Source organism: Vombatus ursinus, unplaced genomic scaffold, assembly GCF_900497805.2.
Source record: "Vombatus ursinus unplaced genomic scaffold, bare-nosed wombat genome assembly UNPS02014778.1, whole genome shotgun sequence".
NCBI classification, from domain to species: domain Eukaryota; kingdom Metazoa; phylum Chordata; class Mammalia; order Diprotodontia; family Vombatidae; genus Vombatus; species Vombatus ursinus.
The window spans coordinates 46,292,114-46,307,594 of record NW_020954556.1 but is presented as its reverse complement, the minus strand read 5'-3'; the positions used below and the strand labels follow the sequence as shown (position 1 = coordinate 46,307,594).

The 15,481-nt window shown below is 36.1% G+C and overlaps 1 protein-coding gene across 3 annotated transcripts in view; it reads left to right on the top strand.

The window, feature by feature from the left end:
* The window catches only part of MSH2 (mutS homolog 2), a 73,662-nt gene that overhangs the window by 20,611 nt on the left and 37,570 nt on the right, over positions 1-15,481 (top strand). For all 3 annotated transcript variants that reach the window (XR_003569366.1, XR_003569367.1, XM_027865368.1), the window contains exon 7: positions 2,506-2,705. Coding sequence is in view for 1 of the 3 variants with exons in the window: in XM_027865368.1 (XP_027721169.1) it covers positions 2,506-2,705 (200 nt within the window). In the remaining 2 variants the exon portion in view is untranslated. The remainder of the gene's footprint in view (positions 1-2,505; positions 2,706-15,481) is intronic.

The following is a 15,481-nucleotide window of genomic DNA, read 5'->3' as shown; positions in this document are numbered from 1 at the left end:
AGTTTTCGACATTCACTAACGTAAGATTTTGAGTTCCAAATTTTTTCCCCGTTCCTCCCCTTCCCCCCAGCCCAAGATGGCATGCAATCTGATATAGGCTCTACATACACGGTCATATTCAGCATATTTTCACATTAGTGATGTTGAAAAGAAGAATTAGAACCAGTGGGAGGAAGCACGAGAAAGAAGAAACAACAAAAAGCAAATAGTACATTTTGATCTTCTTTCAGACTCCATAGTTTTTTTTTTCTGCATATGGATAGCATTTTCTATCAAGCGTCTTTTGGAGTTGTCTTAGATCATTGTAGTGCTGAGAAGACCTAAGTATGTTGCAGTTGATCATCACACAATGTGACTGTTACTGTGTACAGTGTTCTCCTAGTTCTGCTCACTTCACCCAGCATCAGTTCATGTAAACCTTTCCAGGTTTTTCTGAAGGCCACCTGCTCATCATTTCTTATGGAACAATAGTATTCCATCACATTCATTCATTCATGTACCACAACTTGTTTAGCCATTCCCCAATTTATAGGCATCCCCTCAATTTCCAATTCTTTGCCACCACAAAAAGAGCTGCTGTAAATATTTTTGTACATGTGGATCCTTTTCCCATTTTTATGATCTCTTTGAGATACAAACCTAGAAGTAGTATTGTTGGGTCAAAGGGTATGCACAGTTTTATGGCCCTTTGGACATAGTTCCAAATTGCTTTCCAGAATGGTTAGATCAGTTTGCAACTCCACCAACAATGCATTAGTGTTCCAGTTTTCCCACATCTTCTCCCAACATTTATCATCTTCCTGTTTTGTCGTGTTAGCCAATCTGAGAGGTGTGATTACACATTAATATTTTTTAAAAAATAAGATAAGGGGCATTAATTGTTCATTGTTTTCCTACTGTTCAGCCATCCTTGCATCCCATGCACTAATCCAACTTGATCATAGTGAATAATTTTTAGCTATATTGCTATAGTATCTTTGCTAGGGTTTTATTTAAAAATGTGTGTTTGGGGACTGGATTTATACCTAGCCTTTCCTTTGTCCTTTTTTGCTTTTTGTCCTTATTCTTTTATTATCAATAATTTCCATCACATCTCTATACTCTTTTTGTCCTGGTCCTTCCATTCCTGGGCTGCCACACACATTTTTCCTACCTACATCTGGGTGGCCTCAACCTTCTCATGTTGGAAGATACAAGGGTTCAGCTTGCCAGAATTGAATCTGAATTCGTATTTTCCTTCCCCTTGATTTGAGAAACACTTTGTCTTCTATCTAGCATGTGGTGAGGAGTAGTTTAGCCTCCTGCTCTCATTTCAAAAGACCTTTACATTATGTGTGTTTCCTGTTTTCTTCTCTTCAAACTGCTCTTTTCATTAGCCTAAACTTAATACTTTGCCGGTAGTGTTACCCAAGGATGGTATTGATGGAACTCCTCTTCCTGGATAGTTTGAAATAAATGATCCCTGAGGTCCTTTCCACATCTGAGATATTTGATATGCATTAGTTTATTTCCTCCCTCCTTGACATTTTTACAAAAGCTTTCTATGTATGACAATATGAATATATGTGCTATAAGTTTTTAGAAAGGTATTCCTAGACTTATACATTTTTGTTAAATTACCTTTGTGTTTACTTCATTGTCTTTTATTGAAATCACTTGATTACAAAAATAAATTCTTTATTATTCTATAATATATAGAAAAAGAGGAAGGTGTAGTGAACTGGCCCTGAAGATAGGACGACCTGGGTTAAAGTCTCACCTCTGACACATACTAGTTGTGTGATGCTGGACATGCCGCTGATTTTCATAGTTGTTGAGGCATCTTTTTAACACTCTTAAGTTGCAGAAATGGTTCTGGCCTATTTTGGTATTGGGATTTTCCTCACTTAGTACTTTCCTATAATGGTGAAATCACAGACCCAATTCCATATCCCTTTCTATTATAGAAAAACAAAATAACACCTATATAATATTTGTGGGTTATTTGTTTAATTTAGTGATTTAACATGAGTGGTACTTTTTTATAATTTAAAAAAGTTATATTTTTTATTTTCAGTGTCATTTTAGAATGAACCCTAAGCTGTTATACTATATTCTCCTACTAAGACAAGTATTTGATTTGACCTATTATCATTCTTGATATCATAAGCATCTTACAGGAGTATTTTTTAACTGATTCTATCTTTGTTTACCATTCAGACTTCTTCATATTGAACTAGTAGATGGCAGTATCATTTTAAATGTTTTCAATTTATCAAGTAACATGTAGATTTAATCATCCCTTGATAGAGCTCTGTTAAATAATTATTCAATTATATTTCTTTAAAGTTTTTCATTTGTATATATTTTAAAGATTTCTGCTGCTAGCTGCTTTGTGATTACCTACTTCTGGATACATATTTGGAATTTGTAATCCAACTGAGACTTTGTTTTCGTAGTTGAGAGGTTTTAGTTTTGCTTTATTATGGTATTTATGATTAATTTTTGATAAATGCTTTATTTCAGGTTAAATTTAGTGGAGGTCTTTGTAGTAGATGCTGAGCTGAGACAGAGTTTACAAGAAGACTTACTTCGTCGTTTCCCAGATCTTAACCGATTTGCCAAAAAGTTTCAGAGACATGCAGCCAGTTTACAAGATTGTTACCGAATTTATCAAGCCATAAACCACCTTCCTAATGTTATAGAAGCACTGGAAAAACACGAAGGTAACAAATCATTGTGTTTTTTTTTTCTTCCATTGAAATCTCAGTCCTTGATTGCCATGAAAATGCACTGCAATCTATTAGAAAGAAGATGCTGCAAACCCACCTTAATTATATTTATACCTTTTTCTATTAAAGAGTTTATACTGATTCACAGTGGAACTGGGCTGCAGTAGGAGGGTCTGGGTTCTCATCTGAGCTCCAGTACTGTCCATTGGCTGTGCAAATGTTCAAGTCCCTTAACTCCTGTGCCTGAGTTTAATCATATTAAAATGATATGGTGGATAAATTGATCTCTAGGTATGCCTTCCAGCTTGGTGATTCGTCAGTTCACTGTCTGGGAGGGAGTGCAGTTCAGTGGAGGGAAGGAAGCTGGATTTGGAATCATGGGACCTGGGTTAGAACCTTGGCTCTGGCATTTCTGATCAGTGTGACCCTGGGGACATTATTTAACTTTCCTCATCTATAAAATGAGTGGTTGGACCAGATGTCCTCCAAGGTCTCTTCTGGTTCTGTATCCATGTTCTTGTGATCCTTGTGACAATTAGCATTTATGAGATGGCCAGCTAGTGTTGTTGTGCCATCAGGGTCCAATAGATACCTTTGGCAAGGTGGGAGGAAACAGAAAAGTGTTGGAATAAAGTTGAAGGATGCTATTTTCTCACTCAAGGCTGCCTGAAAGCAGGATATGTCTGTAGGTTTGACCTACATCTTTGTACTTTAATAAATGAACTAGAAACATAATATTTGAGGTTTCCTTGGGTATTGCAGGCAAAATAGGTGACGGGGCAGCTTCTGATTTTGGAAAAGAATTTGAATTTATGTTAAATTAACTGGAACTTGAGTCTTAAGAAGAACAATACATTATTAGTTTTGTTTAGATTCAGAAGTCCTCAAAGCAATGAGAATGATGAAGTGAAAAATTAACTAAATGCACTGATATTTCAAAGGGAAATTATGATTTTAAAGCTTTAAATATCTGGCTATAAAATTGCTGTTTTCTTTTGTCTTGTGGGCTTTTTTGGTTTATGATCAAAAACAAATATAATGCCATGAAAAGAAAGTTAGGTAAATTTAGGAACAGCAGGGGGCAGCAACATCATACAAAGTAGATGAAAATGTGGAATTTTTTTCTTTTCTTACACATAAATAAGAACTATCTATTGGAATGAGAGAGAGACACACACACTGAAGTCATCCTCTTTATTGAACCTCTTAAAATTAGGAAGTTGAGACAGTACCTGGAATTTAAGGCTATTTCTCTTAAGCCTTTAGGGCAGAATTTTGCCCAATACTGCTATGTAGAAAATCCACAAGGCATTTATATCATTCTGTTGTATTAGAGTTTTGTTGTAATAAATTGTATTATTACATCACTTATTAACAGCTTACTCCGATGGTTTATGTGTTTGTAGCAGGAGATTATGAGTTCTGATAGATTGTTTTAACTATCAAGGCTTTGAATATTAGCCAAGAAATTGATTGTTGCTTGTCTGAGTCAGTCTGGGTAAATTTCTAGAGCCTTTCCAGTAAGGTAGTTGAAGGGTGAAAATTTCATTTGGCTGTTAACAGTTCTCAAAACTCATAGAAGAATAATAATGAGTGTCTTGTTAGGAGTTCAACTAATTCATTATTGAACTATTTAACTCTTTGTATTATTTGTTACTGTTAATGAATTTTATAGCTTGTGACAGTGATGTTTCTCTAAGCTATGAGTCTTAGAGGGCAGGAGACTGAGAAAGGAGAAAAAGCTTAAAGCAAAAAAAAAGGTTTCTTTAGTTTTTTTAATAAAATGGGGTGGGCACTTAGAGCTGTAAATTGTGTTTGTTTCTGCTTTTGTGGAAATTTATGGTAATTTCAGAATATACTTTCTACATTGCCTTAGAGCTCAATATGAAAGAATTAAAAAGCTAACCAATCAACTAGCAGATAGAGACGGTTGGGATTTAGTGTGTTTCTCCCTTAAGAGCGCCTGAAAAGTGTGGCTTTCACCTTGCCATACACACTCGGTACAATTTTATCCATAGTGGTTAATGTTACCGCCCTCCCCCTCCCCAAACAACAATAGCCAACCAACCAGCTGTTACACATAGGGCCTGTGTGGAACTTTTAAAAAATATTATTCTTGTTCTGTTTTTTCCCCATGATTATTTGTTTCTCCTTATTAGTCCACTTAGCTTTAATAGGATCATAAACACAAAGTGCCTGCCTCTTGTTGATAATTAATCTTTTAAGATGTGTTTGAAAAGGTGATGGTCACAGATAAGTGGTAATGATGCTCTTCTTCATATAATAATTGATGGTATGTATATGGTACATGTTCAATGTCTCGTTTAGCATTATTGGGTTGCTAAATACAACATTCGTGTTATGCCTACTTGAATAAATGGACCCTGACATGTTTGAAATATATTGTCAAGGAATAAGTGTTGAGATAGCATTCAGTCAGTCAGACACTGTGCTAAAGCACTATGGATATAAAGAAAGGCAAAAACACACAAAAACGTCCCTTTTTTCAATGTATGTATGAGTATGTGATACACACACACACACATGCGCGCACACACACACAAAGTGTAGATGGAAAGTAATCTCAGAAGACAGGGTTCAAATGACATAACATAGAGTTATCTTCACATTAGGAAGAGATCCTAAGGATAAAAACAAGGAAATCTCCCTTCGTGGGGCTGGTACTGGAAAGTTCAGGATACATACAGTAAGCAGAAAGTAGATTCAGTCCAATGCAAGGGCTTGGTCCATCTCTCAGTCTTACTTCTACAGGCAGAAATTAAAATATGAGTGTGGCACTTTGAAGCAAGAAAGAAACTACAGCCTGAGACAGCTCCTTCACTAAAGTCTAACCCCAGGATCTTATTGTGTGTTGAAGTGATTCTATGTTGTTGAAGTTCTTGCCAGTGAAAGTCTGCCAACTGGAAGGACTGTTGCTTATTTACATTTCCCCTAATCCATATTTGTAAAGTTTAACTTTTTTTTTGTTTTGTTTTGTTTTTAGGCAATTGGGGTTAAGTGACTTGCCCAGGGTCACGCAGCTAGTAAGTGGCAAGTGTTTGGTCTGAGGCTGGATTTGAACTCAGGTCCTCCTGACTTCAGGGCCAGTGCTCTATCCACAGCGCCACCTAGCTGCCCCAAGTTTAACTTTTAACCAAAGTGTAAAACCTTATGTTTATTGCTACTAAATTTCATCTTATTAAAATCAACCCATTAGTCTAGCATTCTGAGATCTTTTTGAATCCAGACTCTGCCCTCTGTTAGCTATTCCTCCATGCTTTGAGCCATTTTCAGTTCTAACAAGAATTTCACCTATCTTTTCATGCTTAGACAAACATCATTGTTAGTGGCTATAAAATTGATTAACAGTCACAAACAATACAAACAGTTAAATAATTCAACAGTGAATCAGTTGTGAGAACAATCAGCCAGAATGATCTTGCCTCAATAAGTACAATTGATGACTCTTCTAAAACACTAGAATAAAAGTCCAATAATTTGGATGACATTTAAAAATTTCTTGGAAATTCTTAGATTTTCTTCTCCACCGAATGAGAGTTAAACTCAGTCCTCTCAAAATGTCTCTTCAGATCCTCTCAAAGATGAAGGTTAATTCTAGTAGTCTTTCTTAGGTTTTTTCTTCGTAATAGTTAATTCTCAAAGCCTCGTTAGGAAAGATTGTCAGTCCTTTCTCTGTTACTCTCACAAATTCCTCCATTGCTTCTCTTAAAGATATAGTAACAATTTCCCAGGTCTACGTGAGGGGGAGGGGCTTTTAAACTGGAGTTTTTGCAGAAGGGCATATGTGAGGAGAATTACAGATACAGCAACCTGACCCAGGAATTTAGCTATTAGATACAGCGTGGGGCTGATGCTTCAGATAGAAGCAAAAATGAAGAATGATTGGAGTACTAGAGACAATCTATTCAATTAAAATGAGACAATCCATATAAGTGTGAGTAGTAGTTGTGGTAGTGAGGATAATGATTGATTATGGTGATGATGAATGGGCTTTTTGTTGGTCTGTCTTTATGTGGCTTCTATCACCACGACAGTTTTGGGTGATCCTTACATATTAATTTCTCCCTATATGTTCAGTTGTTTCAGTTGTGTCTGGCTCTTTGCCTTCGCATTTGGGGTTTTCTTGGCAGAGATACTGGCATATTCTGCCATTTCTTTCTCCAGCTCAGTTTACAGATGAGATGAGGCAGGCAGGGTTAAGTGAATTGCCCAGGCTCACATAGCTAGTAAGTATCAGAGGCTGGATTTAAACTCAGGTCTGTCTGACTCCAGGCCCCGTGCTCTGTCTGTTGCACCATCTAGCTGCCCGTTAGTCTGTATGAGTTAGGCTAATTGAGTAACCAACTTACTGTGTGAGATTAGATCTATGTGTTATTTATTGGGTGATGAAGCCAGTAATGCAGCCTACATTTTGGGAGATTCCCTTCCTAAGTAGAAGAAACACTTGCATTAACTCTAATGTATTGTATACCTTTCTGCTTTTTGCTGTATTGTTAAGCTAGAATAGTTTTCTTTGAAGTGATAAGAAGCCATACTGTGCAGGTTTTCCCACTGCTCCTTTTCACCCTTTCTCCTGCTCTCTTTCCAACTAAGATGCTGATGGCTTCTAAAGTTACTCAGACTGTGTCATCTTTAAGATAATTATGAAAAACTTCCCAGTTTGTAAAACAAATTTACAGTCTAGATAAATTACCTGTGCCTAAGGCTCCAGGGAACATTGAATGTTTTCCAAGACAGGGCAGTCCAATCATGATTTCAAAAAGACTGTTCGTGAGTTTTAAGGGCTTGGCTATATTAACTTTGGTCAGTCATTATTCCCTAGACAGACCTTCATGAAGCCCAAAGAATCATGGGATTGTGGATTTTTTTTTAATGTTTTAAAAGTGATTTCTTTTTTTTAATAAAATTTTTTCTATACATTCCCCCCTCTTAATAGTATTTTATTTTTTTTCCAATTACATGTAAAGCTAGTTTTCAACATTCACTTGTGTAAGATTTTGAGTTCCATATTTTTTTCTCCTTCCCTTTCTCTCTCCCCAAGAGGGCATGTAATCTGATGTGGGTTATACGTGTACAATCATATTAAACATTTCCACATTAGTCATGTTATGAAAGAAGAATCAGAACAAAAGGGAAAAACCACAAGAAAGAAAAAACAACAAAGAAAATAGTATGTTTTGATCTGCACTCAGACTGTAGTTCTTTCTTTTGGATAGCATTTTCCATTATGAGTAAAAGTGATTTATTTCTTCACAGTAGCCCTGTGAAATAGGTACTAATTCTGATCTTATTTCTCCTGTTTTATAGATGATGTAACTGAGGCTCTGAAATGTTAAACACGTTCTCTGTGTCCTATAGTAGGATTATGGATTTAGAGCTGTGAAGAGCCTAAGAAGCCATGAACTCCTCATTATACAGATGAGGAAACTGAAGTTCTAAGAAGTTAATTGACTTGCCAGAGATTATACTGCTAATAAGTGACAGAGGCAAAATTCAAACCCAGGTCATCTGAGTACAAAGAAGTACTCGTTTCATTTGCCACAAATTCTACCCATTTAATTGTTGCCCTTTTTGCCAGTTCCCATAGAGCCCTTTTTTTAACTCTCTTTTCCCACTCCCCCTTTCTGGGTTGGGCCTTACTCAGGTCAGTCCCCTGGTAGTTTAGGCTTAATATTGGAACAATATGTGTGTATCATTCTGCAGTTAAGATAAGGAAATTTACTTAGCCATAGCAGAAAGTTTTCAGTAAGTTTAGGCATTGAGTAATCCCCAAGTTAATTCAATTTAAAATGATGCTCCTTTATCTGAATTGTCCATTGTTTTCCAACAACCAGGAGGTGTTTCTGAAGCTTCTTAGGGCTGTTTTGTGCTCAGGTGACCAGCCAATGATGTCAAGAGCCTGAGGTCCCCAGAATTAATCAAGTATAAAGGATACCCTCAATACCTCTTAAGGAAAAACTAACCTAACTTTCCTGGAGGCAAGGGATAGTACATTGCCCCTACCACAACCTTTATTATTAGAGTGCTATTGATAGAGCCCCACATTAAGGAGAAGATGCTAAAGTGAAAAGCATTATCTTTCCTTTTTCTAATTCCTAAAATTAAAAAAAAAATTCCTCTTTAAAGGGTTCAGTTGCGCTTCTTAAAAAGTTTTTGTATTTACTTATTTTTATTTGGAATTTATGTAAGATCAGCCAAGTAAAAACTGAGTACTGAATGGGTTTGTAAAAAATATTTGTTAACTAAAACTGTAACCTTTTTGTCTTTTTTCATAGATTATGAAAGTGAGTTGTTCAGTTAATGCCATTTTTGTAATTCCTCTAACTTTGGAAGGATTTCTCTTCTTAAGAAAGGTACCCATCAGTTGTTCCTGTCTTTGTTTTCCCGTGACTAGCACAGTCACTCAAACATAATAAGAGCTTACTAAATGTTTGTTGAATGCTTGATTGATTGGAAGACCATGAATTAGGTACCTTTTAGGTGCAACCTTGATTCTTTCTGTAGATTACTTCTGTTTAATTGTTACCATCTTTCAGCGTAAGATAAACTCATTTAACTTCTTTTTTAAAATAAGTTTTTACTGATGTCTTTTTTTTAAACCACTGTAGTCTCTCCTAGTATCCTTCCACCTTCCCCTCCCAAAGAGCTATCTCATAGTATTTTTTTTAAAGATAAAAAGAAGAAAAAAAAACCCAGTATTTAATTGGTCAGTATATTAGAAAAGTCTGAAAGCATGCAGTATGCATTGGTGGGTTGGGAATGTCTTCTCATATCTCTTCTTTTAAGGTATGCTCTTTATAATTTTGCACCATTTACTCTGTGTGCGTAGGTTTTTTGCTTTTGTATTGTTGTAGTCATTTTGTACATTGTTTCCTTGACTTTGCTTTCTTTACTCTTCATAGTTCATGAAGCTCTTTCCGTGCTTCTCTGTATTCATGGCATTTATCATTCCTTATAGCGCAGTAATATTCCGTTATATCTATGTATCACAGTTTGTTGAGCAATTTATCGATAGGCATCTATTTTGCTTCCAATTCTTTGCTGTCACAAAAAGTGGTACTATAAATAATTTGGTGTATTAGGGGCAGCTAGGTGGCACTGTGGATAGAGCTCCGGTCTTGGAGTCAGGAGGACCTGAGTTCAAATCCGGCCTCAGACACTTGACACTTACTAGCTGTGTGACTCTGGGCAAGTCACTTAACCCCAAGTGCCTCACCAAAAATAAAAAAATACACACACACACACACACACACACACACACACACACACACACACAGAGTTGTATTTGGGAACTTTCTTATCAATGGCCTCCTTAGGGTGTTAATGAAATCTCTGGGTCAGAAGTGGTATGGGCATTTTAATTGCTTTATTTGCCCAATTTAAAATGACTTTCCAAAATGATTACCAATTAGTTCTACTACCAGTGTGCACCAATGAGCCTGTCTTCACATAGCCCCTCTAGCATTGACTATTTCCATTTTTTGTCACTTTTGCCAATACACAAAGTATTAAGTGAAACCTCAGGACTGTTTTGAGCTGCATTTTTCTTATTAATGATTTGGAGCATTCTTTCATGGCTGTTAATAGTTTGCAATTCTTTTGAAAACTTTTTTCATATCCTTTGATGACTAATCTATTTTGAATGGCTATTGGTCTTTTATATACATATACATATATATACATAATATACCTGCTAATTGTTTATATATATTAGATATGAAACCATTAGTAGATAAATTTGATACAAATATTTCTTTTCCCGTTCAGTCACTTTTTTTCTTACCTGAGGTAGATTAATTTTGTTTGTGCAGAAGCTTTTTAATTTCATGTAATCAAAGTTATCAATTTTTATCTTTTGTAATAGTCTCTATTCCTTGTTTGGTTAAGAATACATCTCCACAAAACAAAATAAATGGGGCAGCTGGGTTACGCAGTGGATAGAGCACTGACCCTGGAGTCAGGAGGACCTGAGTTCAAATCCAGCCTCAGACACATAACACTGACTAGCTGTGTGACCCTGGGCAAGTCACTTAACCCTGTTGCCTCGCCAAAAAGAAAAAAATACATCATCTTCTCATAGCTGTGAGAGGTATATGCTCTGCTTTTGTTCTGATTTTTTAATAGTATAATCTTTAATGTTATTAAGGTTATATATCCATTTGAATATATTGTGGAATATGATGTATCATTTAATTTCAGTAGTTTCCCAAAGGCTTTTCTTTAATTATTTTCACAATGGCATAAAATTCCACTTTTCATTCATTTGAAAAGATAGGATATTGAAATTCTTTAGGGAGAGAGAAGGTATTTGGCTTTAAAATACAGTAATTGTTCATTTATCCCAAGGTCATATATTAAGAAATCTGATGGTATCCGCAACACAGTTTAAAGCGGCCTAAACAAATGTCACCAAATTTGTGAACTAAAGCACATGTACTTCACTGGAAGCTTAGCTCTTTAATCATCCCTTTTGTTTGTCTGCCCTCAATCTCTTCCCCATCTCCTGGCTCCTTTCCTGCTTCCTACAAAGGTACTTGGGTCTTTCCTTTCCAACACTTTTACTGGACACTACCAACCCTTCAAGCTCAATTGTCACTTTACTTACTTGCACATTCAAACTCCTAGAAAACATTGTCTGTACTTATTGCCTGGAACAACTAGGTAGCACAGTGGATAGAGTGCTGGGCCTGGAGTCAGGAAGACTCCTCTTCCTGAGTTCGAATCTGGCTCAGATACTAGCTATGTGACCTCGGACAAGCCACTCCAGTATCTCTGCCAGGAAAATCCCATGGGGTCATGATGAATTAGACAAGGCTTAAAAATGATTAACACATCATACTTAATGCCGCCGCTTCCTCAACTCACATTAACTTCTCAATGCCTTGATGCGTTTTAGTCTTGTTATATCCATCGGAATTTCCCATGGGCATCTCAACTCAATAGATCTGAATTGGAATTTGTTTCTCACTCTCTCTCCTCAGTTAAGGAGAAATCTCTGGGGGAAATCTGAGTGGAAGGAGGATTTATATAGCGCCTACTATGTGCTCAGCACTGTACTAAGTGCTTTGGGTTCCCTATTTCTGCTGGAGTAATTTCCAGTCATTCAGTTGTACAAGCTTAGTATTACCCTTGACTTCTCACTCTCTCACTCCACGTATCCAGTCATTTGCCAAATCTTGTCATTTTATTATAAGGCCATAAAATTATAGCCATGACCCAAAATAATAGGACAGTAAAATATGGCTAATATCCAGAGGCCATTGCTGAAATTGAGTGAATAGAGACAGATAGGAGAATAAGAGATTAAGTATTCTTCAACAATTTGTCAAGGAATGAGAACTTTTTATTTTTGGTACCACATGTTACTTAATCTTAATGATGTTTTTAATACTTTCTCTTCTTGGGAGGCATTTGTAAAATTTCATTAGCAGGAACTCTTAGAATGTTTCTTGATTCTTGATTAAAGTGACTGTAAATACAGGAAAGAGAGAAAAAAATAAAATAATTTCCTGAATTATTGATACAGTAGTTAAACTTTATAATCTGAAGAAGTGCTGGGAAATGTTCCAATAGTGAATCTTACATTTCAGTAATGAATCAACTACTATTGATAGGACTGTGGCCTCTCCTTTGGTCTTGGAGTTTGATAATATGTATCATGATGGGTGATAATGAGACTTAGGTCGTGATTAAATTATGGTTTAGGCTATTGTTAAATTGTAAATGCTTGTGTTTATTGACTTAAAATGTTTGCAGCTGTTTTGTGTAGGCTCACAGCTGCAATTTTTAGAATGAAGCCTTGAGGAGTTATAAAGAAGTCGTCAACTACTGACAATAAATCAGAGATTCTTTTTGAAGGTATTCACTTGCTTGATTTCCTGAGCAGTTGGAATTCTTAACATTTCTCTGAGTGTTATTGTGGAAAATATTTCACAACTTTTTTTGCTATGTGATATTTGTTACCCTTAAATTTGTAGTCAATTGTCTGTGCAAGTCCTAGATTTCCAATCTCTGACTTCACCCTTATAATTTTATTTAGTTAACCTTTCTGAGTTTTAGTTTGTTTATCTTTAAAAATTAGCAGATTAGATTGAATGATCTCTTTTGTTCCTTAATTCAAACATTAATGTTTGTGTTAAGAATATTGTTTTAGGTGCTGGGGAAAATCATGTACAAAATTTAAGGCAGACATCCTGCCCTCGTGGAGGTTACAATTTGTTATGGGTATGATAGTAAAATGAACCACTCAGTAAAATAAATTTATATTGTAGGGTTAGTGACTTCTCTCTACCCCATACAACATAACGCAATCAGTATTTCTCTCAATTAAAAGGCCATCACTTTAATGACCTACTGCCTTGTATTTCAGTCACTTTTAAGTATTTCTATGCAGAGATTACTCTGCATCCCTCTTACCCCTCCCAAATTCCCTGAGCACACTGACGTCAATAATTGCTTTTAATAATAGTACTGGCAGCCACCACCCTTCTCTCCCCCCAATCCCCAATTTGGGCTTAATGAATGACAGAAGATTTTGAAGTAAGATTCATTAGCACACATCTGTGTGAATGAATCACATTCAAATGTAATTCAGTATTAGATCAAGGTTATATATACTCAACCATGTGTTCAAGTATGATTCCTTCATGGGAAAAGCTTCACATAGTTTGGCTTGGTTTACTCAGGCTTTTTCCTTCCAGAGTAACAGACATGATTCCAGGGAGTATAAATTTTATAGCTTAATCATTTTAATAGTTTTTTATTACAATAACAGTAGCTGGCATTTATATAGTGCTTTAAGATTTGAAAGATAAGTTACAAACATCTCATTTTCTCTTCACAACAACTGTGGGAGGTAGGTGCTATAATTACCCTGTTTTACAGATGAGATAGACAAGTGAAGTGACTACACAACCAGTTAAGTGGCTTGAGATTGGATTTGAACTCAGATGTCCTTGACTCCCAGTCTAGCACTCTATTTACTGGGCCACCTAGTTGCCTTTTTTGTTATAAAAACAAAAAGGATGAAACTTAAAGCTAGATTACTTGGCTTTTCTTTTCATGTATCATCACTTCACACTCTTCAGATCACTTGGTGGCCAGCATCATTTTAGATCTGCAGTTGTGCTCAGTCCATTCAAGATTCAATACAGTCTTTGCTGTCTTGCCCTTTTTTGGGGGGAAGGTTGGCTTTGTTTCACCACTATAGCCAGGCTGTTAGTGCCTTTTCCCCTGAGCACATAGGGAGCCCTTGCCCCCGTCTTGTGGTATGTCAGTTTGTGAGGCTGGCAATTGTAGTACGTTTTGTGGGTTTGGAGATTGTTCACCTTGTTGGTGGCAGTGTTATTAGTAGGAAGAAGGGATAAAGGATTTCTAATGCTCTTCTATCTCTGTGTCATTGGTCTCCCCTTCTTATGCTTTATCATATTGTGAAGGTAATACTAGTGGAATGCAAGATCTGCCAGTGTGTCAGCCAGGCTTAAAATAGGGCCCCGTGACTGTGTCATTTTATATTGGCTAGCAGAGATAAATATGAGAAGCTCATCACCAGAAAGTTGGACATAGCAATTATTTTGGTCACAACAGTTATTCAAACAATAGACCTAGCATGGAGGATTGTTATTCTATGTATGACAAGAGCACCCATGTAATTTTTTATTAGTAATCAGCCAATTAGTAGACTTTTTCTTGTGTTGACACTTATTTGTATCCTATTATCTTATTACTTTAACTGCTAGCTCTTGCCTTATTTTACGTCATCTTATCAACATGAAATGTTTTCAATTCTACTGACCTATGCGTGCCTGTCTTATTTAGCTATTTGTAAAGCAACATGTGTGGCAGTTTACAAATAAGCATATTGTGATATATGCTAATCTGTATTTATTGGTGGTTAGGTGGTATAGTGGATTAGAGTGCTGCTGGTCCTGAAGCCAGAAAGACTCACCTTGCTGACTTCAAATCTGGCCTTAGACATTTACTAGCTGTGTGACCCTGGACAAGTCGCTTCACCCTGTTTGCCTCAGTTCCTCATCTGTCAAAATGAGCTGGAGAAGGAAATGGCAAACTACTCCAGTATCTTTGCCAAGATAACCCCAAGTGGGGTCATGAAAAATTGGACATTATTGAAACTACTGAACAACAACAAAAATTTGTATTTGTATTCTACATAAGTTCATCTGGAACCCATACTTTAGCTAAATCCATTCATTAGATAGTTATATTAGTCAGAGAAGATCTTAATCTTTCTAGCTAATATTGCAGTTGGTCTCTTTGGACTTAAGCCATTATTTGGGGAAGACAAGTTAGAGGGGACTGTGTACTTTATGGAATGTTTTTGTTTCTGAAAAGTTGTATGTAAAGCAGAGAAGAAACTCCTTGGGGAAGAAGTCTGTATTTCACAAGAACTTAAGGGAAAACTAGAAAGCAGTTTGGCAAAAATAAGTATAGAAACTATTTATCACCATAAACTCCAAATGGATACTCAGTTTAAATATAGAAAGTCGTATCACACACACAGGAATATGGATCAGTTCATAAATGGAATATTTTTAACCTTACAAAAGCTCGAGATCAGAAAGGCTAGAATAGATAACAATGATTACATGAAATTGAAAAGGTTTTATATAAATAAAATCAATGCAGCCAGGATAAAAAGGGGAATTGTTAATTGGGGGGAAAATCTTTGTATCAGATATCTCTGAGGGTCTAATATCCAAGCTGTTTAGCTTATTAACATTTGTATAGTA